This window comes from Seriola dumerili, unplaced genomic scaffold (genome assembly GCF_002260705.1).
Source record: "Seriola dumerili isolate Sdu_G_001 unplaced genomic scaffold, Sdu_1.0 BDQW01000110.1, whole genome shotgun sequence".
NCBI lineage: Eukaryota > Metazoa > Chordata > Actinopteri > Carangiformes > Carangidae > Seriola > Seriola dumerili.
In genome coordinates, this window is record NW_019174365.1 from 9,701,752 (window position 1) to 9,727,858 (window position 26,107).

Here is a 26,107-nt window from a genome sequence, read left to right on the forward strand (position 1 = left end):
ATCCAAAATTTTATGAATATAAAGATGTATTATGGCTTATTTAGAATCCATGTTAATTGTTGATTTTAATGATTCTAATTTCTTTCGGAAGACAAAAAGTTTGTAATTTTCCATAGTTGTAGAAAGTTGGGTGATGCTGGAGGGGAAGGTTTTTTTCTATTCCAGAGGCTCTGTCAGATAAATTAGCCATTATTCATCATTCATCAATAAATTGTAAGATTCTTAAGAGGTATTTGTTCTGAACCAGTTGAAATGCATAGATTTTCATTTTTGCACATTACACTGCTAATGCTATGATAGTTGAACCTTTCTGAAATTCCATATCCATGAGTTTTTCATCAGTAACAGTTAAGTGGAAAACTATATGGCAATGCAGTCTGATTATCAAGTTATCATTTGAGAATCCCTTTAGGCTCTTACCAGTATTATCACATTAGCAACACTCTTTCCATTCCTGCATAATGTTTCACTCTACAGAGTCCACTGTCTTTGGTCATACCAGCTTCATGTCTTAAACATGAACAACAACATGTACAGTATACATGTCATAATGCTAATTAATTCAAGGATATGAATAAAGTTAAACTTTTCTCCGATTATTCTCAGCTACATCACCAATAAAACTAGCAGAGAGCCAACAAACAAGTTGGACATGTAGATTTTTGTATATTTTCTCAACTACCTTAAGAGTATTCAAAGCACAACAACATCATGTGTATTCACAATAATGTAGTGCTTTTTATTAAAAAAACAAACAAACAAAAAAACAAATATAAAACAAAAAGTAAAAACCAACAGCATTTTTCATGACTTAAGAATCATAATTACAAACTTTTAACGAGTGGAAGAAGTTTTTTTTGACAAACTGTACACATCACAAAATGTCCGCCAGTCTGCCATTTACAATGCTTGCATCTTATTTTGTGATTGTCTAAAAAGAACTAAACGAATCACACAAACCACACAAATACAAGTACAAGCATCATACAATGACTGCTATCACAAAACGGAACCATTTCCTATTTGAAAGAAAAACAAAAATAATAACATGATATTGGGTTGACAGCTTTACCTTTGTTTCTGTCACCGTTTAAAAATATCATAACATTTTTATGTTGGTTTGTTTTTTTAGTGTTCAACACTTTGCAGCAAAAGACAAGGAGTACATTTCTCCTTAAAAGTAATATTATTAACAATATTCAGTGACAAAGGTGTCGTTGCTGAGTCACTGTCATGTCCCAATGCCTTCTGTGTCCGTTTGACATTCTTCTCGCTCATGCAGTACATAGATGAATTTCATTTATAGGCAACAAAAACTCAGCTAAAGTTTTTATGTCGTCAGGACAATTACGGTGAGATTTTCTGGACATTAAAAAAATCATTTTCCTCCGAGCTTAAGTGTCTTCATTATAGTAATACAAACGGAAGAAATTATAATATTATCATTATTATAATAATCATAATACATTTAGGGCTGAGTCCTGTACAGTACAATAATAAACAAAATCCATTTTCAAGATATTGCTTTTGGAGACACTCCTCAATGTAAAGTGTATATATTTACATAACTTGGCACTGTACAGCTTCCCGTCCCCTCTCTCCCTCCGTCAGTGTCTCATTCTCGTCTCATCTCTGTCAGTTTACCGCACTGGGACATTGCAGGCTGTCCCTTTTTAGCAGAGGCATTTGGGGAAAAAAAAGAAATCTCATCAAATATCACATTTCCTATTTCCTTTAAAACATTCTCCATGGCAACCAGGAACATAGTCTAAAGACAAAAAAAATCCTAAGTCCCTTCCCCTCCCAATATACAGTATACACCGCCCCACCCGTCTGACAGAATATAAGAAAATATGACCATCACGATACATTTCATGTTAAGTATTGTTTTCCATAGTTTTCTTAAAACTGTTAATTGCCATCGAGCCCTTAATTTTTTTTAAATTTTTTTTTTAAAAAGGTATATCTTCAAGAAATCTGGCAGAGTACAGACACACAGTAAGTGTGTACGCACGCACACACTCGCACGCAAGGCAGTCGGAGAGCACGGCTGTGTAAGGCGTTACAGTTAAAGCCAGTGTCCCCCCCGCACGCCTGATTTAGTTAAGCTGGTGAATCATGTTACTTCAAAAAAGAGGGGCGAAGCTGGCTGCCTCACAACAAAATAAAGAATTAAAACCTCAACAAGACACTTTGACTGACAAAAGCGCACACTCAATCTTCCCTCCCCTCCCATTACTCTAAAAACAAACACACCCCCGGCCTCTTCTGTTCCTAAATGAGTTACTACAGTATAACAGGGAAAAGATAATAGACTTTTTAACTCGTTTTTTTTTTTTTTTTCAGACTGCATCATCCAATACTGTGAGTGTTAGTGTGTTTTCATTATAGATACATTACACAGAGCTTCACAATATCCATGGTACCAAAAGTGCAGTTCACCACCCATGCTCTCTTTCTCATGAGCAGCATCTGAGCACACCGCTCAACTTACATTTCTACTATACCATTTCCCCTCTCCGTCCCAGCGCTGTTCTTCTCTCATGTTACATTTTGTCATTGCAGCTAGGTCCCACTAGGGGGAACAATTCTCCAGCATTCGCATTCACATTCCCACTGACTGAAAGGACTACCCACTCCTCCCCTCTATCCACCCCTATTCAGTACCACTTGTTTCATTTCTGATGCTTGCTAGTGGAATACATCTACCCATGTCTGTAATGTTCAATGCATTTAAGTGCATGGGTTACTTCTCCTATGTTCATTAAAAAAACAGGTTTTGCATCATACTACTTAAATAAGCAAGAAGTCTGGGTCAGCTCTCACTTCGTGCTCCTTGAGAACTCTTGAAAAGCTGAAATTGCCATGAGTCAGCGCTTCCAAACCCCCTCCACCCTCTCAGAGATGAGATGACAGTCTTGGAAGAGGTAAACTGGAAGAGGCCCCCAGGGATGCATTGTGGTCCTTAATGGTCAGATAACCAGCAATGCTCATTTCCCTTCTTGCTTTCTCTCCATTTTCTGCCCCGTGCTCACAAAGTGAAAGGCAGTGTGCTTGACAGGCACGTCGCGACATTATTTCCTCCCAACGAAATCACCGAATCCGAGCGTCCGTCGCCGTAGCCGCCGCCCAGCCCCCTCCTCCAAGAGATAAGTGACATCTATGGCTGTTGGAGTAACACAGATAGAGAAAGAGAGGATTAGAAGCTTGCATAGAAACAGCTGACAGTGTTTTATCAAAAAAATGATGAAGCTTCAAAAAATCAGACAGTTGGAAACCATGTTTCTAACATTAACTGTTACTAACAGTAAGCCTGCAAACCTGCAAAAATGTTTCACCTCTCTGATACCACCTATTAGACTTTTAAGAGATATGTTCAAGTGTCATTTTGGTTCAGGAATACTTCTTCGTTCCAGCTTTTCATCCACAAATAAAAAGCCAAATTGTTTCTCAATCTGTTCATTTGCTATTCTGTGTCAGCAACTCTTCCTCTGCACTTCCTGCAGCTGCTTTATGGTGGAAGAGAGCATGGTGGTGCCCATGGAAGGATTTCACTACGTTTAAATGATAAGGCTGGTGATATTCTATATCTTTCGTACTATTTACAAATTATATAAAAAGACCAAAAACTACTGTTTTGGGCCATGTTGCACTAAAGCCCATTGGTTCCTTCTGAAGATATAAAGCTTTAAAAAGTTAATTTCCTAAAACGATTCTATAATGTCTTGTAATGGCTGCGCATTAAATAGGGAGTAAATAGTCAATTTGCTGGGGACTATGTTCAGTGGCGGATTCATACACTCAGGTGCTCTAGTTTTGGCAGCAGGACGTTGTATGTGGGATTGACTCAAAAAAAATGGTGACTGTGTTTCTTAACTGTAATGAAGGAAAACGTCACTCAGTGCAGCAGTGTGGCTCACTCATGTGTTTGGATAACCTGTGTCAGGCTTTGGCTGCACAAGTAACACTCGTTAGCAAGATCAAGTCATTGCTGATTTTGGTCTTAAAGCAGCATATTACTGGATCCTTTGAACACTGAGATTAGCCACAGATTTGTTCCAGATTAAGATATTTTTGGGTAATACTGTCAGCATATGAAAACAGACTGAAACACTAGATGGGAGGAAGGGACTCGGACAAAGCATTTCCTTTAATGGACAGTTTCTTGCACAAACTTCAAACTTACCCATTCAGGAAAAGGTACATAAAATGTATTAAAAAAACATTTTTAAACGATGTGTCACAGCATATGATCTGAAACTTTAACCCTCATTTATTTGTTGACCTACCCCCCTGCTTTGTTCCCGGTCCCTCACCATTCTTGCTGGGCGTTCTGTGCAGCAGATCTAGCAGGATTTTATTGAGTCGATCCCTCTGGGCCTCCCTCCTGCCCAGCGCTGGGTGGTGTAACGGCGAGGATGCTGAGGAGGATGGGAGTTCAAGCATCTCTCCTATCCTCTCAGTGGAACCCTCTTCTAGGTCTTTACGCTCCTCAGCCTCCTGCCCTTCCTCTTCCTCCTCCTCCTCCTCTTCATCCTCATCTCCTTCCCCTTCCTGCTCTGTTCTTCTGGGCTTCGCTGAGAGAAGTTCGGGATCCTCCGGAGCCATGTCCATGTCGTCCTCCACTCCTCTACCATCTTCCGCCTCAGGCGGGAAGTCATCACCCCGGTCGCAGGATGAGCCATCGTCCTCGCACCCTCCAGCTCCTTTGGGTCGTTCACTCTTCCATGCCGAGCGGCCCCCGTTCCTCTTGTAGTTGTCGGGAACATAATGAGGCTGCAAAAATGTCAAAATAAGACCCGGGTCAAATAACGTTTGCAAATACTTTTCAACATTTCATGTGGCTTACTTAGGTTTCAGATAATTAAGGTTTGTAAACAAACAATGACATCAATGCGACACAGTTCAGAAATCAAAAGTTTTGGAAAGTCAATTTTAATCTAAGCTTTCTGACACAGACCTGAACCTTTTTAACACAGCTTTGCAGTGTAGTTGTTTAGTTAAAGCTGCATGGGATGCTAGGATCTCTTTTCAAGTCTGTTAGCATTATAATTTACATTGGGCAGAATTAGTCCAACAAACTGCCAAAATGCTAACACCATTACCAGAAATACAGCACAGGTTTTTCATTTGCATTTCCCTTCAGGTTCTTACTATGTGGTTTAGAGATATAACAATAAGCTGGTGTGGTTTTCCATCATCGAGCCCCATCTTCACCTGTGATTGTGCTGCAGGTAGCCTATACACCGTGAGCAAGATAAGATGCCCAGGAGCTGTAATATTACCTCCACTCTTAAAATATCTTTCAATGTTATAGAAATCAGTAATAGATCCCAGTGCTGCAGCCCCACCCTGTTAGGACCCCCGTCACTCTCACCGAGAAGTCTCTTTTGGGAGTGAGTCGCTTGGGGAAATGGTTGAAGGCATATGGCTTGGTGCACACTGGGTAGCGGTTACGATGGATCTTGTAGAACAGATGAGCCGACTTGTCCAAGCGGTAATCACAGATGTACACATCTTGCTCTTTCACACCCTTCGGCCGCCCTGTATGAAGACAAGAATTTTGCATTAGCCAAGAACTGCTGGAATTTATGTCTTTATAAAATATTTGAAGAGCAAAGGCCCGTAGATTTGTTCTGCTGCGTGTTGGTTAAAGCCTGTCAAATTGAGATATAAGACATAATGGCATAGTTAACCTTCATTTATCAGCACTGTCCTACTTCTTATTCATAATTACACTCATTCACACGGGGGACCGGGCAAGTAGGTTTTTTATAGTGTTTTTCCCTCACCCTTGCAGTAAGTGTAGAGATCAAGGACACAGCAGGTTCCCACCACTGCCTCCAGGGGGATGATCTCGTAGAGTGGCATGCGGAATAACTCGTTCTGGTAGAACCGCCGTGATGGAGAATGGTGTGTCTCATGAGGACGGAAGTAGTGGTGGCCAAAGGCAAACCTCTCACCCCTTAAGAGTTTGAGTGGATAGGGTCAGCATATGACACACAGTGACACAACTTGACAAACAGTTGACTATCACAAGCCATTACAACTTTACCTATAACTTCTCTCACTACCAGATATCTTTGGTACATCATCCTGTTGAACTTACTTTTCATTCTTCCAGAGTTTCTCAATTCGGAAGATGTCGAGTTTATCCCGGTTGATGTGAGATAGGAGACGGTAAGACTGTCTGACAGGCTGACCCTCAGGTGTGCGTCTGCTGTCTCTCATCAAATACACACAATCGCCTGCACACAACACACACACAGAAAGCAGTGGCAGGTTAGTTGTCTACAGTGGGAAATTTCAGAAGAAATTAACTGTTCTGTGTTACTGTTGTAACACTTTGACCCGTCTTTGTCCAAATTGTGGACAGGGTCAAATTTAAAGGCAACATGATCGCAGAGCAAACACAATTTTGCATTACATTCACTTTAACACTGGGATACACTAAGTGGACTATTGTTTTTCATGAAAACTTCAGGTTCAAGCGACATGCTATGAACGAGAGGCTAAAAATCACACACCACTGCTATAAAATACAGATACAGATACAGTGGTCATAGGTGTGCTCTATTGCACTTATCACCACATCAACAGTGATGTCAGGTTGTCCTGTTTGTACAACTGTGCACAACTGCAGCAAAGACAAGATTTTCAAGGGCTGTTAAACTGATCTAAAATTAGAGTGACCGAACCACCTGGACTGGTTTCTACTGTTTCTATACCTTGATGTAACAGCAGGTCATCTCTAAGGAGGCAGATGTAGTACACAGAGCCTGCCTGGGCGTAGCTGGGCTGGGGTATCATGGGAACTTCCTATAGTGACAACAACACATGTAAGTGAGATTAGAAGAAGTTGGTAAAACAGACAACATTAAGTTCAGTATCCATGGGTGTTTTTGACAGGATAGACGTACCCTGTCTATAGGCCGAGGCTCACACTGCTCACACAGGTAGTGCTCCACCTCGGTCTCCAGCCGCATACAGTCAAAGTGCTGCCACACCTAGAATAACAGAAAACTGTTCAATCACCTGAATGCAAAAAATGGGTAGCTGACTTGATTTACTGCCCAACTGCCCCTCAGAACTAGTGATTCACAACTGTGGTTGCTCCATCAATATTTGTAACGATCCTTGTTTTCTTTGTCTTAAAATTACAGAAAATATACACAAAGGAGTGAATGCTTTGGAAAATCTCCTTGACAATTTAGGTGTCCAAATGCACTAACTTAAACAGGAGTAACCTTTCACATAGTAAGACAAACAGAAGTGACGGAAAATAAACAAGTACAAAATATAGATTTTTTCACCAGCTGTTTTTAGCTGCGTGTCTGACACTTTGCTTCTTACCATGCATTTTTCACACTGGATCATCAGACCTTCGTCCTTGTACATTCCACAGATGCAACGGATAACGTCGTCGTCCTTGTCGTGGGACCCCGGCCCTCCTCCGTGGTGGTGGTGGCCATGGTCCCGCTCCAGCGAATCCGAGCTGTCGGCCTCGCTGGCGGTCTCGCCCACGATCTCATCAATCTGGACAGCGGCTTCGTGACGAGCGCTGTAGTAGGCTTTCCGCAACCGACACACGTCCCTGCCTACCGATGACTTCCTGCCGTAATATTTCTGGTGAGAGAACAAGACAGTCATGAGTGCAGCTGCTATATTTGTTTGCAAAAAACGGCACAAGGACAACAAGACCTCACAATCAGCATAGAGAGATGACATAAATCATATCTAAGGCAGAGGAATGAACATTTGACCCCAGAATTACACCCTCATTCTTCAGTCACTTAGACAAGACTTCAAGGTCACCAGCCTGCAGAGCTATGGGCAAAGATGAAAGATGCACTCAAATCTGCCTTTGCAGCTGACAAAATTTCATACTACAATGCAACACCCTGTAGCTCCTAATTCAACAATAAACCACATCCCCCTCACGCTTTTTTCAGTGTGCGAAAAAGGGCCTTGGGACCAAAGGGTGAATCTAATTTAGACATCCACTTCAAGCTTCTCTGACTGGGAAGAGTAAGCTCCTCTGAGAGGTTTCAAGTGGCACTTGTTTAAACTGCTACGCTATACAAATGTAAATCAAAGGACTTGCAACGTGTGCACAGAGGATCAGGAGTCGTCAAGTTATATCCCATTTGGGAGGTTTTTGTGCGTGAGAGAAGAGAGGAAAGCAGCGATTGAGTGGGAGGAAGAATGTGTTGGAGCTGCACAGTAACAGCTTAAATTATCATTTTGATGAGGCTTTTTGATATTGATTGGGCTTTAAGAATCTGGGATCATACTCAGGAGTGAATAATGATGACAGCTGGATTCTGCTGCAGCCTTGGCCTCTGTGCAATCATCATACTAGTCTTTCTATTGATTGTTGGCATAAAAACAGACAGATCTGCAACACCGGTTGAGCATCTAGTTTGCAAATAAAATATTTTTCAATTGATGGATGAAGATCCATTTAAGTAATAGAATAATGCTGAACAAATTCATTAAAAATCAGATCTAACTTAGTAGTTGTTTATCCTTCATTACCAGCTAAGAGTTTCTACTTGACTTTCCCATGGGACCAAGAACCTCTTGGGGAACTTGAGATCTAAATCTGTGTTCTGACCAGAGGAACCTGTGACTAACTCTTGTTCCTGAACAACAGCTCCAGGTGTAAAAAAAAACAAAAAACATCTGTGCTCTGAAGGAAGTCCTTTGTTATGGTTCAAGGTGCTGCTTGCAAGGCTTAATATCGCTGATTAAGTAAAAACAGTTGGCAAATGGCAAATCCAACTTCTGTCACTTCACAGAACAATGAAGCAAAGGATGCAACTAGTATTGATATAACGATGAAGTGTGGACATTTGTTGTTGGTGTTTATTGAATGTTAAAGAGTGAAATAAAGAGAAAGAGAGTGAGTGTGGAAACAAGCTGAGAGCACGAGAGAGAGAGGGAGCAGTAAATGAGAGTACAAAGTAAGTTAAAAGAGAAATAAAACTTCTCTAAAATACTCTTCACCTGCCAGCAACATGTGGTGTTCACTGATGGAACTATTAAATTATGTATGAATACAGACAAATGCTCCTTCTGCAGTTCTCATTGTAAATAGCAGGGCATCGTTAATGGCTGAAACACCTGCCTACCTCAGCATTGCGGAACACTTTGAGCATGTCTGTATCAAACGCTTCAACGGTCTTGTAGTGGCCGGTGAGGATTTGCTTCTCGATGGTGCTCAGGTCCAGAGGGTCGGACACCTTCTCGTAGTACTGGCTGTTCCTGATGGCACACAAAAACAACAGGGTTAGTCTCGGCAAATCTGGTTTGCTCACACTAAAAAAATAACATTTCAAAATTAAATACATCTGAGCATCAGCAAAACTAAGAATAAGTCCATGTGTCTGCAGATAGCATGAGGGTGTTAGTGCCATGAAGCAAATAGAAAGAAAAACAATGAGCTGTTATTTTTTTGACACAAAGTGATTACTATGAATACTGGACAAGAATCAAAGCACAGGCTGTCACGGCTCAAATGCGTGGCAGAAGATAAACTGTTACACTATGTGGGTGCTGTACACTGATAGAGCAGATAACACATTAACTCTGCTGTCTGGAAAACAGTGAAACATTCTGAATGAGCCAGGCGACATGCGGGTTTGCACTCTTACCTCTTCCGCGATGGAAGGTTCACCAGCGGAGCAGCAAGTGTTTGGCCAGCTGAATCTGAGTTAATGCAAAAGAGTAACATTCATGTCATCATTTTTTAATTACAGAGCTTTATCGTTCACTGAATATTAGACATTAGCATGGAAGCACTGACGGATGTGTTTAACAGGCCTGCTCAGACCTCAGGTCAGCCTAGAGGTCATGTTAATGAAGATATTTAACAGGTAGGCAGGTAGGGTACAAGTTCAGCTCTATTAACACTAAAGATTTACTCTACATTATGGGTCACATAAACAAATTGTTAATTGCGGCAGTACTGTGATTAAAACCAGCAATAACTGAATTATTGGCTGGCTCTTTCCAATTAATACAACAAGATTACTTTTCTCATTTTAGGTATTATACCAACACTGTTAGCCTAATCAGCTTCCAGTTACAGTCAGAATGATCAACAAAGGTTCAAAGCTTCAACACAAGGCTAGTGATCGTCACTTGTCTGTCTCCTGCTCTGGACTGTATGTGTGTTGAGTGCGTGTGCGGGTTTGTGCATGCCAGCGATCGAGTGAAGGATATGAAACAAACGTGAAACTTCATATAGGATCAAAAAAAAAAGAAGAAGAAAAAAAAAAAACGGACACAGTGAGAATTTCTTGTCTGCCCGTGCACCAGTGTAGGTACGTACTGTATATTTCTCCACAAAAGAAACTAACCCTTGTAGCTGGTGATCATGTCACAAATCTCCTTGAAGATGTGTGCAAGACGAGCAGTGCGTGTGACTTCTGTGTTTTCCTCAGCAGCGGCGAGTCTCCGAGTACGAACCGACCGTGACGTCTGCAGGGCCGAGAACTGCGTCAGGAACACATCTGGAAACCAGGGATGAACATTGCACATCAAGTTTTTTACACAAATTTACTTCATTTCTGATCACATACATTTCAGTTACATGCCCAGCAAGGTGTGCGTAGCATTGCTGCCTTAGCTAACACGTCTATCACTGAACATTTCAATAGTAGCCACTAAAACTCTCACCTGACTTAATGTTGCCATCGTCACGGATGACTCCTCCCCAGCGTGTATAGATGGACAGGCTGCTGGCGTCCCTCTCTCTCTCACCCTCTCTCTTCAGCAGCTCCTGTTTCTCCCTCATCTTCTCCCAGTTCCTCAGGAGAAACACTCGGTGCTTCAGCACAAAGTTTCTGGTGATTGAAGGAGAGAGGACAGGAGTGTGAAGACAGCTTGTGTCTGTGGGTGGCAACATCAACTCACGCCTGACATGTCAAATGTAGTTTGCTCTCTGATGGATGTTCTTAAATAATTTAAATACTACCATTCTATTAAGGAAGTGCTGAGACGGGGGGCAAAAATTGCAAAAGAAATGAAAAAAAAAGATCTGTATGTTATAATAATATAATCAGTATTATAATTTGCTCCATCCCTGTACATTTGAGTAAGGGTTTCCAGTGTGTTCATTTGTACAAGGTTTACAGAAAAGGAATATAGACTAAACATGACAATGATCACATGTACAAAACATGAGTTGTGTTTCTCTTAAGTGTTGCTTGCATGTCAGTTTGTGTGTGTGTTTACCTCTCTCTGTTGGACATGGGCTTCATGAGATGAGGGTAAAACTTGTTGCTGTCACTCGACTCCTCTTCCTGTAGTTAAAGAAAGTTGTATTGAAGTATGCACCGATCTTAATGACACCCCTTCGCTGATTTCTTTTATAACCTCTTCTCAGGCTTCATACCTAAAACCACCATGTGTATTACTGAAAGCCTATGTTTAAAATATACCATGATATCAATTTTAGGTCATGAGATTCAGGCCCTAATTCAAAAGTATACCCTTAAAGATATTCTGAGTTACTTTTTTAGACACCTTGTGGCCCACTACTGGTACCTCTGAGACACAGACACATTCATGCCCTACATACACACTGCACCTGATTTTTAACAAGACAGTGCTAGACTTAGACTAATCTTTTATTAACCAGATAACAACAATAGATAACAATAAGATATTAGAAGAAACCATTAAGGGCTGTTGCTTTTGTGTCACAAAAGTACTATACAATCGGAACTACAAGTGACCTGATACTAAGACAAGTTCTCAATATTTTTATGTACAGTCATCACTCACTCGTTTCTTGAGCTGGTGTTTTGACTTCCTCTTCTCCTTAAGCCGACCCAGCCGCCGAGTCCCTCCCGTCTTCCCAGGTAGGCCGTTAATACGTTGGCTTTTCCCTCCGATGATGCCCCGGCAGCTCTCTGAGCCGCACTTGCAGACTTGCTGTAGAGCAGAGAGAAAGTAAAATCACTGAGTTGTAGAAAGTGAAAAAAGGGTCTTGCTAAAATTGGAGCAGCTGTGATTATAGCTCTGAACAAAGTGTTATTCCATGAAGAGGAGAAAATGGGCGCTGGTGCGTCACCTGCTCTTCGGTGTTGAAGGAATGGAAGTTGTAGTCATAGGTGAGCTCAGTGCCGCTGGTGATGTCCTTCAGAGCAAAGAGACCAATTCTGTACACCCCATTCACCGACCTAAGACAGAGGAGAAATAAAAAAACAGAACATAATTAATTACAATAAACTACTATGTGTATGGTCATTTGAAGTTAAAGGAAACTAAATATTTAGAGAGCTATTTCAAGATATTCCTCTTCTCAGTCAAAGTGTGTTCTGACCTGTCAAGGAGGCTGCTGAGTCTTACAGTCACTTTAAGAATAATAGTTCAAAAATAAAACTTCATATACAAGCTTATTTATTATATACTGGTGGGAAATGTTACCAACCAACACATAATCACTTCTCCTAACTGGTTCAGCTATTATGTAACAGGCACCAGAACACATGCTAGTTCAGCTCACAACAAAATTAATGAAACATATTGTCATTTTCAGGTCTGGCTTTCTGGTCCACAGAGGAAGATTCTGACAATGATCAATGGAGAGCACAATATTTGCTGTAAAGCTACATTTTAGTCTGTTGAGTGTTTATCCATGGGTCCAATCCTGAGCTGGGGATCAGAAGTCATACACTGTCTACATCTGAAACAGACTGGAGAGTCTCATATAAAAAGGCATAAAAATAACTTACATCCTCTCCACAAAGTCAGGTTTTCAAGTTCCAGTCTTTTACTTTAAACGTAATGTTTAAATATTGATGTTAGAAAGACAATTACATTAAAAGCATTTTAAAATTGGAATAAAACTGAGAAGGACTGTCCCGGTGTAATTTGCTCTATTTGGCAACTGCTCAACACGTTGTAATCCCTATTTTCCTCCTTTCCAAACGAAGCAGTGCTCCAGCCATTCGCCATTCTTCTAAGAATAAAGCGCACTATTCTGTTTGCCAGCCACTTGATAATTTATTCCTTCTATAGGGGTAAAAAGCTGGTTCAGCGCATTGTCTTCAGGCACTACAGCTGTATCTAAGGCCCGGCTGCATGTAATCTCTCTTCTGTGACAAGATGGATGACTCGTCAGGCTTTGTGCTGAAAATCCTCTATCCTTGTGGAGTCTTTTATTTCAGCCCAGCCACTCTACATTACACACACACACGTGGATTTACACATACACAGACCAGTGTCCTAGATTATGAGCTGGTCTATGCTTGAGGCCAGAGGGTACAGTTTGATAGTCGAGTCTCTCAAGGTCGTTAGCTGTCCACAATCAAATCCTCTGAGGGTTAAACTGCGGTGATACATGGTGCAGAATCACCATACACCGGCAAACTAGTAAAAAGTAAAAGTAGTGTAAAACCAAGTAGGTTTCACAAAGTAAAGTCAGGCACAGAGAGGCCTGTTCAGCCAGGTCTCTGATTGCAGTGGATTTAGCCATGCTGTAAGAACAATCCCTCAGGAAACCAGTGAATTGTTTTGGCGTGGTGCAAGGCCTTTAAGCCATTTAGGTCTCTGAACACTGGCAGAGTGTGACTGAGGTGATCTCATCAGATTACCACCACACAACCACATTAATAAGGTTGGGGTTTCCAGGCAGAGCTTTCTCATTTACAAAGACATGCACCTGCTACACGTGTCCCTTTTAGAGCTCGTGTAAGGTACCCAAACTAGGACAACACAATATTTCCTAATATTCACTGTGACTACTTATCCGTGTCCTAGGTTAGAGTGGTTTAACTGTACAGCTGTTATAAATCCACACAACTTCAAAAAGCTTCTAAATATAGCCAAGAACTTCTGCCACAATAAGGGAATCTAATACCGAAACCAATAAGGCCACATTTACATGCATTAAAATAAAAACATTTATAATAAGTACACACGACTTATAGCGCGTGGTTAAAAAGTAACCCCCGTTCTCTGACAACATGAGTAAGGTGCCAAGAATAAAACAGGTGTAGCACAACTTTTTGTGGCTTGGATGGCCTTGTCCCTTTGTTGGAACAGACCAGACCAAAGAGACTATGCTGAATATCTTTCTGGCCCATTCTGGTACCTTCACTACAGTCAGTTTGTCTCTTACAGAGAGAATAAGAAATTACCCATCTCACCCGAATCATCAGGCACACAAACGGATAGCAATTAAGTGAAACGGCTTAGATAACAGGCTAGTCTATTTTCCAGTCCGTTGACCTTAAGTGACAGAAGCATTTAGAAAACAAAATACTAAATCATCAAGCTGGAACATTTTCTAATCAGCTTCTCCCACTCTCCGCTCACAACAATCCAGCAAGACTCTCAGCTTCACTTGTTTAACACTGTCTGTCTGTATAATTTACTATGTCACTGCTGATGCACCTGACAGTTCTTAAATGGTAAAACTTGCTCTTATAGTAATCCTAATGGACGTTGACATTATCAGCTGAATGGCGCGAGTGAACGCAGTATGCTTTCTTTGTAATCAGTCAAACAAATGCAGTTTACACCAGGTCTGGCTCAATTATCCTCCAGTAACAACTTCTGGCAAGTGCTCATGCTTGCGCCTGAGAAGGCTTAGCCAAATCTGGGTTTTGGTAAGAACCCAAAAACGCCACAAGGACAACAGTAGGGAACTGGTTTAAAGCTGCCATGACACCCACCACTTCTGCATCTCACAGTTGGGTTCACAGCTGTGGTTTATGAAGCGTGCCTCATTGCCCATTCGGTAGCTGTCAATCACCATGCCGCTATCCAGGTTCAGACAGTAGTGGCCACTGTGGGAGAAGTACTGCTCCATCATGCGACTCCTAAAATGCAGGAGGAAAGAAGCAGTGGAAGATTAAAAGAGAGGCTTTCATCCATTTCCATGTCTAAATAAGTCCTGAACTGAGGAAGTGAAACAGGTAGACAGGCAGACACAGAATATGCTAACTATTCTGACATCCACAAACTTCTTAGGACATGTCTACCTTACAACAAAAATATTTTGCATCAAACATCTCACCTGAACTCCTGTTCGCTAACCACCTCTCCCAAGTACTCAATGATAAACTGTCCAGAGCGGAGAGTTTCCTTGGTGCGGATTCCCCAGCCCTTCCCCTCAGCACGGAATCGCTCCAGACACTGCACCCACTCATGTCTCTGGATGTGCTGGTTGTCACAGTGATCACCACATGGACATGTGCTGGGAGAGCACTCGGCAAAGCTCATCCTGGGGAAAAAAGGCAATTGGAAATATGTAAAATGTCTGTTTCATAACTAAACAAACAATTTCCAGCAACATTCCTGAAAAAATCTATGACTAAATCTGAGTGCTGATTGCTGACACATAATACGATTGATTTATACACTGGCTGTCTCTTGTCTTTACCTATTCAGGCAATCATCCAGGCAGCCTTTTTCAGTCGAGCCCTCAGGAGATCTACAGTTGCATGTAGTTGTTTCATAACCAGAGAGAGGCTTCACATCCACATAGACATCTGTGACACAAACAGGGGATTACCATTCCACATTAAAAGTTGTGACCAGCAGTGGCAGCCTTATGTATTTTTAATCCCTGTTTTGCAAACAACGCATTGAACTAATAACACGGACAACAAAAGTCAAAGCAACCAAGGCAACCAATGAAGCAAATATCCCTGAGTCTCGTTGATAAGCAGAGAAGGGGTAACAAAACTGATCAGGTTACATTTTGGCAAAATCCTTTGAACAAAGCCAGATACTCACTTGATCTGATCTTTTTATAAAGGGGGACATCAGGCCTCTTGTAAAGCTGAAACACAAAAACCACAAAGGGGTTTAATGACAAAGAAAAATGTTTACGTGGGTGGGCCACTACTGAGGCTGTAACTTTTAAAACTAGCCATCAGCCTTTCACTCTGAGCATGGAAAACCCCTAAAAACAATTGGTGCTAGATGTGATTGATCACCTGATCGTGTTTCCACAGCCATAAGATGTCGTAAGGCAACTGGAAATCAATACGCTTCTGTCTCAGGTACTTCCCTGAAAAAACAAAGCAGGGGAAATTCTAACAGAGAAAATAAAATTGAAACATAAAAGAAGAAGGAAGTAATTTTTGACCACATACATACATCACAGTTATATTCGCATACTGTATGTAAATGAGTAGTTTAACCGCTTAATGAAAATTCTGTCATGTTATCATGGCTGAAAATACAGGCCTATGGTAACAAAAAAAAAAAACATTCTTTGTTCTTAGCGACAAGTTTACTGAGTTATGTCGATAATTTTGATGAGTAACCCCAGAAACCCTGTAGAACTGGAACAAACGTTTTTCTGGCTTATAAGAAGAAGAATGAACTGTTGAAAATGAAAAGTTTATTCAACTAACTGAGAAGTCAAACTTTATACATTATGTTTGCAAAAAGAAAGATGAGTTTGACTGGTCTATCAGTCTGGTAGTAATTACATGCTCAAATCTGGTGCAGTGTAAAGAGTGATCCAATATGAGACTCACCAACATGTATAGGAGCTGGAAACAAACCATACTCGTGTTCCCCAGGTATGTATTCTAGCTTCTCTTTCTTTAGCTGCAGAAGCTGACTCCGGGGACTGCAGGGGGTGGAGAAACAGTAAAATGTAAAGAGAGATTTTAAGCTGCCCACACAAACTGTACATAGCGTGCTTGTATCTATACAACAAAAGACGAGAAGAGTTGTTTTCAGGTATTTTGTTTAAGGTTTCTTTGGGACTCACTCTTCAGTCTTGTACACGTCAGAGTAAAGCCCCGCCTTCTGGAACTTCTTCTTTGGAGGTCTTGCTGCTCTCTTCTCCCGTTGGCTTGTTATGGGCATGGGTGGAGCTTGTTCCCTGGAGACAGTGCCTGGGCGTTCCGGGGAGCAGTGGCCATCTGGCTTGCTTTCCATTGAGCTAAAATTAGAACCATGACTTGGTTTCTAGTGACGACTGGACTTAATAAATGTTCCTATATATACAGCACTGAATCCTAACATTAATACTCACTGTGAATCATTGTCTGTGTCCCACAGCTGAGACTCTTGGGTATAAAGGTTAACAGTGTGGTGAAAATTTGCTTACCCACGAAAGTGCTGGAGCTCCTCCTGAGTAAGCCAGCTTCTTCCTGTCCCAGTTCTGGACCTTGCCACCAGGTTGCCCAGGTTCTCCTCCCTGTCTGGCAGTCGCTCCTCAGTCTCTTCTACCTCCCCATCCTCTTCTTCCTCTTCTTCTTCCTCATCCCCCTCTCGTTCCCAGTGCTTCCTCTTCTGGCCTTTTCTACGCTGTCCCTGGACTACCGACTCAATAGCATCTGTCACAGTATCCCCCTCCCACCCCCTGACCCCTGCTGGCCGTTCTCCCCCTCTGTCCCTGTGCCGAGCCTGATTCAACTCGACGACAGGGGGTGGTGGGGATGGCGGTGGGGAGGGCAACGGGTGTTTCCTGGGACGTCCGGGGCCCCTCTTCTTCACCACATTGTTTCCTGTACGAGCCTGTCTCTGCAGCTTCTTGGCCCGTAGGATTTTGTTGACGTGGTGCAGGCTGTGTTTGGATGGCTGTGCCCGATGGGAGTGGTGGGGCAGGGAGGCATCCAGGCAACAGTCCTGAGAGGGAGAGAGGCAGGAGGAGGAGGCAGAGCCGTGGGAGTGAAATAGAGAAGGTTGGTGATGATGTTGCTGTCGGTGGTGCAGGGATCCTTCGGGCCCTTCAGGGGTTGGGAGGGCAACAACTCTTGTCTGAATACTCGATGACCCTGGACAAAGACACAACATATTAATGCTGCATATGAATAAAAGCATACAGCACACATTCTTAGTATTTGTAAGTTTCTTATCCTTTGACATTACAAGACTCTGCTTCTCTGTGTCTCTCTCTTCTTGATCTTCCTCTCTTCTCTTCTTGTCTTTTTTCCCTCCTGTGTTTTGTCATCCATACTTTCTCAACCTCTCCCTCCTTCCTCTCCTTGCCTGTCCCTCTATATTCCTACATGTACATCACATCTCATACTGACTCTTGTCTTGTGAGAATGTTGACCACCTATTCCTCCACACCTTCAAACTTATATGAGTCAATTTATTTTCCATTCATTTTCCTTTAACATCTTCATACTCCAACTGCCCCTCTTTCAGTTGACAAAGAAAGAAATGTTATTCCTAAACCAATTCTTTAACTCTTCTTGCCGCTAATTAAGAAATTTTCCATGCAAATGTTTAATTTTAATGGAGACACTAAAAAAATCAGAAGTGTACTAAATTTTGCACCCATGTCTGAGCACTGAGTTAAGATGGAAAAGTGTATTTAGATTAATACATCTATACTATACTAGTTTTATTATGGGTATACAGAAATACCAATATTATCGGTCAGCCATAAATCCATACTCAGTGAAAAAGGGTTGCCCCATGTCCAGCTACCCACAAAGACTAGCCACAATGAAATCAGGGAGCCCACATGTTACCAAAGTTACAGAGTGAGACAGGGTCGTGGTGGGAGGACTGATTAACTACCTCGTGACAGTGCACAACTGTTTTAACTACTTCCTGACCCCTGGCCCATTTCCAATGTGCAGCTTGTCATATGTCAACATGCATGGTGTGAAACATGAGCAATGTGTGGACATGCAGGTTGATCATGACTTATGTAACAGTCGCTGACGGAAACACGCTTTGTATTTTCTTTTGTGGACTTGGAAATGAACTATTTAAACCTTCTATTTATCATCTTATTCTTGACCTCCCTCACAGACCTTTCTTTCCCACATCACTCTCTGCCCATCCTCTTCACCCTGTCAGAGTGTACCTATCTGCCTGCATCCTTCCACACTTGTCTTGTGTGCCAGCCCAGTCCCCACCTTTGGCCTCCTCTACCTTCATGATGCAGTCTGTGACCGCTCACTGACCCCGAGTCCTGAGCTCTAATCCAGGATTACCCTGTCTTGGTTTGAACTGCACCATTCTGCCTCTTACAGCTTCCCATCTCACTTACAGCCATGCACATAAACACAGGTAATAGTCACATACAAAACCTACCACTGCTCACACACACAGACACACAAACCTATCAGTCTTAATCAGGAGGCATTCAGCGTCACAATAGTGGAGCAAGTCCACTGCTGAGGCACAGCGTCTTGCATCAGCGACATAAGCTCTGCCCAGGTGCTGGGGTAGGACTAGGCCTCACATTGTGGGCTTTTGAGGGAAATGTCTACTAAATATAGCATGTTAACAAAACACTCCACCCCTACAGTAAGATGAGCTTTGGTAGAAATGCTACATCAACTGTAGCCAACTGTGGCCTCCACACTCACAGTGAAGCCAGTTTACACATGCTTTTTTTTCTCCCAAGACCGTAACCACTAGTAAGAGCTACCAAATGTCAGACAGTGTATGCAGAGGGGATGTCACTGTGCATTTCAAAGGGTCTTTTTTCAATAAAGTAAGTAGCCTGTTCCACTTAGTATGTTCTTTGTTCAGATGAGGGACAACTGAGAGGGCTACAGAGACAGAACTGATAATTTTCCAGTGTTGTTTGATCCAGCCACAACTGAGGTATAGATGGCTCCAGTAGTAACCACTAGACAATTTCTCAATACTACAAAGGGTTCACTGAGCATATATAAAGCAAGATTTGAGAGCCAGCTTGCTGTGTCGTATGGCAACATATGAACTAGTTATTGCCAAAACACACAGTCCTGAAGACAGTGCTGGATCTAACTGATTTCACCCGGGGCCAGTTTCACCACAGCCATGCCAAGCCATAAAGCTCATCAGACATCAGCCAATCATATTCTGCCACAGGATTATTATGCATCTGAACTATTTTTGGAAAATGAATTTGGTGCACAATGGACTCCAACAACCTTTCACAATGTCAAATTTAATTTCGGTCAAAATATTTTCTGTGCTCATCAAAATTAAAAAAAAAATCGAGCTACATGAATGATTCGGGATTTAATGCAGTGAAAGAATGTCCTAGAACAAATAAAAGCTGCTGCTATTGTTACTGGTTACTATACCGTCTTTTCTTTATTTTAAATGATCTCTGCAGATGCTGTTGTATATAAACTAACAGTTTAGCAGTGGACGCTCACTGTAGGCAGCTTATTCATACAGATCACTTTACAATTTAACTCAACCAAATTGGACTTACCCAACTCTCTCCTCTCTGATGATGTTGAGCGGTCTTTCCTCATCGGCCGGTCCATGCGGGAAAAACTGGAGCTCTCTGGGACTACCTCAGTCTTCCTGCTCCTGCCCCCCTTGAGCGTAGTGCGGGTTAGAGCAGAGGCAAACAAATTTGTAAGGTTTGGAGAATCATGGGCTCCAGGCTCTACATCCTCCGTGGGGGTGAGAGGCTCCTCATCCTCACTGTCTGAGCAGCCTGCTGGATCTTCAGCCCGTCCATCTGAGAAGGGACCCTGGCCAGGAGCCACATGACTCCGTAAAAGCTTAGAGTAGTCTGCTTCAGAGCTACCCATCCTGAACCAGGACTCTACAGGGTGGTGGCCTTTTGAGCTACTACCCAGTGCAAGTCTGGAGGGCCCTAGACAAGACATCGAGCTGTCTTTGCGCTTGTACCTTTCTGCAGATGAGGATGAGGAGGAAGAAGGGGAGTTGGCAGAGGTGGCAGCAGCTTGCTTGCTGGCACTGGCACTGGAGGTGTCTCGTCCAAAGCGGCATCGTTGTAGAGACTCTGCCATTCCTAAACTGCCAACTCGCTCTCCTTTCCCTGATGCTCCACTGTCAGAAATCCCTGCGTTAGCCCGGCTCCCTGATCCACTTCTTGCTGCTTCCTCCCTGTCCTCCTCAGCACAGCGCTCTCTGTGTTTGTGTCTGTGTTTGTGTTTGTGATGCCAGTTGAAGGAAAGCTCAGAGGACATGGGTGGGTACAGGACAGGGGACCTTCCTCCTCCCAGGAACTCCTGCCTAAGCAGCTTATGTTTTTTCTTGTGAAATTTGGAGGGGTTCAGCAGGAGATGTGAGGGGTGGTGATGATGCATATAAGATGTAGGGGGAGGAGGAGGGAAAGAAGGTGAGTGGTGAGAGTGGTGGGCTGGGGCTGTGTGGGGTGACTGGTGGTGTGGGTGGGGATACAGGGCGCTAGCTGTAGGATAGCCTCTGTAATAGCCCAACCCCAGGGGCCCAGAGGAGTAAGGAACGCTGTAGGAGGGGTGGTAGAAGCCTCCACTGGAGAGTGGGAATCCAAGCCCTGGTACAAAGGGAACCTCAGACATGGACTCCCTCAGTTTGGGAGGCCGTCCCCGTTTCTTCTTCATGTCTGGTTTACGAACATAGTGCAATGGGTCACAGGAGTATGCAGGATGAGAGTAGAAGCTGCCAAAGTTAACCCTGAAGATTGTAGGCAGGAGGTCCCTGTGGACATAATGATGTGGAGGAGGGCCACCTGTGCCTCCTATGCCACCACTGGCCCTGTTCCCCACCCCTGGCACTCTGCTTGTTCCTGCTGCTATGCCTATTCCACTGCCGAGCCGGTGCCCTGTGGTACGGTGTGCTATCCGTATTTCACTCAGTCTCACGACAATCTCATCCAGTTCAGCAAGAAAGTCTGGGTCATGCCTGCGGGAGCGCAGCTGCAGGTACTTCTTCTTGCGTTTCCTTTTCTGTCTCTTAAGCTTGTCGTAGCCAGGGCAACCATGGCTGCGGCGTTTACACTTGTGCTTATGTTTCTCCTTGTGTCCCATTAAGGAGGAGGCAGGGGCTGCTGGGTGAGGTCTCCGGGGATCTGGTGATGACCTTGCCCCATGGGGTGACGGAGAGGGTGAGGGATGTTCCATAAGCAAAGTGGAGTGTCGCCGCCTGCCTCTGGAATTAAGGCCCACCCCTGGACCCATAGCTGAACTGATGACCCCTGGCATTAATAATCCACCGCCCATCCCGGGTGGCATCCCAATTGCACCCAAACCACCTGCCCCTCCAGCTTTCTCACCACGGTCAGATGTGCTGTTATTGTCTGTTCCTATACCGCTGTCACTGGGCACTGTCTCCTCACTGTGTGACTCACTGACTGGTGATGGAGTGGCTTCCTTTAGCTCACTGAGGGGGGCAGGGGAGGTGGGATGAAGCGGCCTAGGAGGGGAAAGCTTATGATAATGGTAGTGCTGCCTGTAATGGGGGTGGTGACGATGGTAACCACGGCAAGATGACTTTTTCTGGGAAGCTGCTGTGGCCATAGATGATGACGTGGAACCCAGCCCTGGGTTGCGAGGATTAGGAGCCGAAAAGGTCGGGGGAGGGAAGGAGAATGTGCTGTGGCTATGATGGGAGTTAGAATAGTGAGCATGACCTGCAAAGTGCACTGAGCCTGGTTCCACGAAGCTGGCATCGCTGATGGGACTGTGGCCTCCACTAGACTGTGAGAGGGAGGGGGAGGGAAAGACCTCTGGACCAGAGAGCTGGTGCTGTTGCTGGGACTGTGATTGATGGTGATGGAGAGGAGAAGTGGTGTTTGGGGATAGGAAGGGTTCTGGTGGTGGCGTTGTAGCTGTGGCATTAGCCACTGCTTTTGGTTTACGGCCTCTCCTCTTACCCATATATATTGTGCCCTTTTTACTGACATTAATTTGCGGCCCTAGTTTTCCCCCAAAAGAAGCAGCCAGGGAGGACAATGATTGGGTGGCAGCTTCTACGGAGCCAACCACCCCACTGGTTGTGCCTTTAGGGGTCTCCTCTGGTCTTGGGCCTAACAGGATTTGACTGAGAATACGCTTTCGTTTCACACTTTTCATTTTATTGATCTTGCCTATTATAGTCTTCATGATAAGCTGCCCGTTTCCTTTGCTGCGGAACCGTTTGTCTCCCATGTCTCCTGCCTCTGGAGCCAACGTGGGAGGCTGACCCTCCTGGGGTAAGGTAGGGGGAAGGCGCTTGGGACGTCCACGTTTTCTTGGCATAGGTTTAGGGGGGTTCAGGTCCACCTCTGGGTGAAGAACAGGGGGGTCCTGCTCTTCTTTGGACTTGAGTAAAGATGAAAAGACCTTGGAGGGGGCCAGTTTGTTAGGTGGGTGCCCATGGGCCAGGGCGTCAAGCCTTGGCATTTTGGACTTTGGCCTCCCCCTCTTCTTAGGCTGGGGTGGGAAGAGCTGTGACACTGAACTTTGTGGCACAGGATTTGGTTTGACCTTATTTGGGTTGGGAGGCCTGCCCACTGGTCTTTTAACCGGTGGCAATGGCGTTTCCAAGCTTGAAGATAAAGGCATGGTGGTTTTGCTCTGGTCAAAGGGACTGTCCTGGCCTGTTCTTTGACTCTGCGTCTTGTTCATAATACGGGTCCAACGGGGTTTTCTTCCCCGTCGTTTTTTAAAGGGTTTGCAGTCCTGCTCTGCGGGAGAGTCAATTGATGAATCAGGAGAATCATCTCTAAGAGGTGTCTGTGGGCTTTCATCACCATCTGGCTCTGGTGGAGAAGATGCCCTTTGTCTAACAGGCTCCGGGGGGCTGATAGTCCGACCAGGTCGGCTACTATCCCGGTTGGGACTGCGCTTACTTGGACTAGAGCTTTTCCCCCTCTCAACTCGCAGTGACTGATTGTTGATCCCCTTGTCTTTCCCTTCTGGCTTTCCTGTTCCTGTTGTGGGAGGGCACTTGGTTAAGTCTCTGGGGCTGTCCCTGTCCTGCTCTCTCTCACTTGCACTGCTTTCCTCTGCCAGGGCAGGACTCTCACGTGCATGGTGTCCTTGTGAGGGAGCAGGGGAACCCAGGTGACTCACTGCACTCACTGTCCGCTGCTCAACTGATGTGGTGGAAGAGGATGAAATGGGACAAGATGGCAAAGATGTGGTGTGAGGTTGGCAGTGAGCAGAACGTGACTGTGGCTTAGAAATGCTACTGTTGTTGTTGTCGTTGTTGCTGTCCTTTGACATGGCTGATAGGCGGTTATTGCCATAGGTCAGTGCTGGGCTGCTGCTGCGACTACTGCTGTTGCTGCTGCTCATGCTCATGCTGTTGCTGATGTTGTTACCGCTGCTACTTGCTTTCCCAGTCCCATCCATGTCCTCCTTCCTCAGTGGTGCTAGACTGGGTGAATTTTCCATAACACTGTCTTTGTTCCTAGAACCATAGGGCCGACCAGGTGGCCTTGATACAGGAGGCGGTGGAGAAAGGTGGACCATTCTTGAGTATGTGTTCCTATTGGCCAAAGCCCTGTCTCGCTGCTTGGCTGTGGGGGCCATAAAGCCTGAGCTTGGGAGAGGAGGAGCTGGGTCAATCTTTGTGGGTTTGGCTGGCTTTGGGGTCTTTGATGGTGGGCATGTTGCTATGAGTTGAGCTAATTTCTCAGTGACTGTGGGTGCTCCCCAGTTTTGGACACCCTTGTCCTTGTCTCTCTGACTTTCAGTGCTGTAGGTGTATTGAGGTGGTTTAACACCTTCAAAGCTGGGTTCTTTTGATGCAGATAGTGGTGGAGAAGGTGAGGATGTCCGGGGGTTGAGTTGTGGAGTCTGTGTTTTCTTCACGGAGGGATGTGTTTTACTGTCTGGTGGAGGGCGGTGAAGGTTAAGGGGTCTCTCAGATGTGGTGGTGGCTGCTTTCATGTCTGGCTTTGTATCAGACTTGCAATCCAACTTTGGTGGACCCTGAAAAAAAAACAGAACAAGATGGCAAGAAATTAATGAAAATTAATAGGTGTATTACACTAAAGATTGCCAAATGTTTTAATTAAATGGATGCAACTATGTTTTTTTCTCTAAACACTTTTTTAAGTAACATGCTAAAGTCCTATGCTGATTTCGAATGGAGTTGCTAATGGTGCTAATGGTGCTGAACCTACCACATCTGGACACAGACACTCAAAGCTACAACTACAAACTATAAATCAACAATAGGTTTCTTTACCCCTTTACAAATTTCAGTTCATTGGTAAGTTTTTCTGTCAGGGCTGCTTCCTGGGCATGCCCAGAGGGGGAAGTTACACTCAACTCAATAACACTTATCAGGGTCAGATTGGGGACAGAGAGAGAGAGCTAGAGAGAGGGGTCATGCAGGGGAGGGGGTGGAGAGGACGTGGCCAGGCAGAGACAGAGGATAGACGACACAGACGGAGGGAGACCGGAGGGGGCGGTGAGTGATGAATAGAGACAGGCCAACAGAGAACACAAAGAATACTAAAGAACAATTTATGCTCTGCTCTTTATCTGTGCAATAACACGCTGATTACTAGGGTAACCTTGTTGTGGACCACTGCCTTACCAATGACCAACTGATTAACATTTTGAGGAAGTAAGGTAAATAAACATAAGTATGCACACAAATTAAACAGAATGCACTCGTGAACATGCTGACTGTTGAAACTGAATGTTCACTTTTGTCAAAGTGTGAATCCATTGCTGGATCAAAGAACATAAATTGAAGTTTGTTCAAACTCCTCACCCTTTTTGCTGGAGCGCTCCCATTTACTTGGGAGGGTGACAGGCCGGTAGTGCTGGCGGGAGGGGGAGCAGGAGGAGGTGGTGTAGGAGCTTTAGCAGAGGGGGTTGATGAAGATGATGGGGCTGGTCTGTTGACACTCGGACTCTTCTCCCTCTCTTTTTCCCTGCCATGTGAAGGACTCTGGCTCTGACCACCTGGCCCATCACCTGTAGCCCCCGCACGGTTTCCACGAGCACTGCCTCCTCCTCGCCCTGTATGCCTCACAGTAGCCCTGAAGGCTGGTCGGCACACATAATTCTCCAGGATCTTAGGTGGCTTCTTCATGCGTTTTGCTTGAAGGCCAATCTTAAGTTTGACATTGCCCTCTGACAGGCTGCTCTCTTTGATGGAGAAATGGGACTGGTCACCGCTGGCACCTCCTGGACCACCTGCACTCGCCCCTCCGGTACCAGCTGAGACAGTGACAGCTCCCTCCTTCTCCCTGTCTCTCTTCTTTTCTTCCTCATCTTCTTTCTTTCCACCTCCTCCCTCCTTCTCTCGCTCCCCTGTGGGGGCACCTGAGAGAAGGGGGGGAGGAGTTGCAGTTCCCCCCTGAATTTTCTGATCCATCAAAACCTTCGGGGGTGTGTAAGTTTACTAGGGAGGTGAAGTTGTGGATACCAGGTAGGTTTTTTTGTCAGGGGGATGGGATGGGGGTGAAGGGGGAAAAGGGGGAGGG

General features: G+C 44.3%; 1 protein-coding gene across 2 annotated transcripts; it reads right to left on the reverse strand.

Annotated features, from left to right (window-relative positions):
• Positions 1-722: 722 nt before the first annotated feature.
• LOC111223036 (histone-lysine N-methyltransferase ASH1L-like) lies at positions 723-26,014 on the reverse strand. Of its 2 annotated transcripts, none has more exons than XM_022747004.1 (25): positions 25,390-26,014; positions 20,156-24,596; positions 17,090-17,759; positions 16,748-16,921; positions 16,509-16,603; positions 15,960-16,033; positions 15,757-15,802; positions 15,401-15,509; positions 15,035-15,241; positions 14,691-14,837; positions 12,083-12,191; positions 11,794-11,943; positions 11,242-11,309; positions 10,684-10,850; positions 10,365-10,517; positions 9,657-9,711; positions 9,135-9,267; positions 7,354-7,626; positions 6,921-7,007; positions 6,729-6,819; positions 6,110-6,248; positions 5,793-5,965; positions 5,378-5,544; positions 4,317-4,776; positions 723-3,166 (listed from the first exon to the last, which is right to left on the reverse strand). In XM_022747004.1, the coding sequence occupies exons 1-25, from the start codon at positions 25,996-25,998 to the stop codon at positions 3,075-3,077; spliced, it is 8,889 nt and encodes a 2,962-aa protein (XP_022602725.1). In that variant the 5' UTR covers positions 25,999-26,014; the 3' UTR covers positions 723-3,074. The 2 variants fall into 2 exon arrangements, with proteins under 2 accessions (XP_022602725.1, XP_022602724.1); XM_022747003.1 differs by having other exon boundaries at positions 4,290-4,776.
• Between the last annotated feature and the right edge of the window lie 93 nt (positions 26,015-26,107).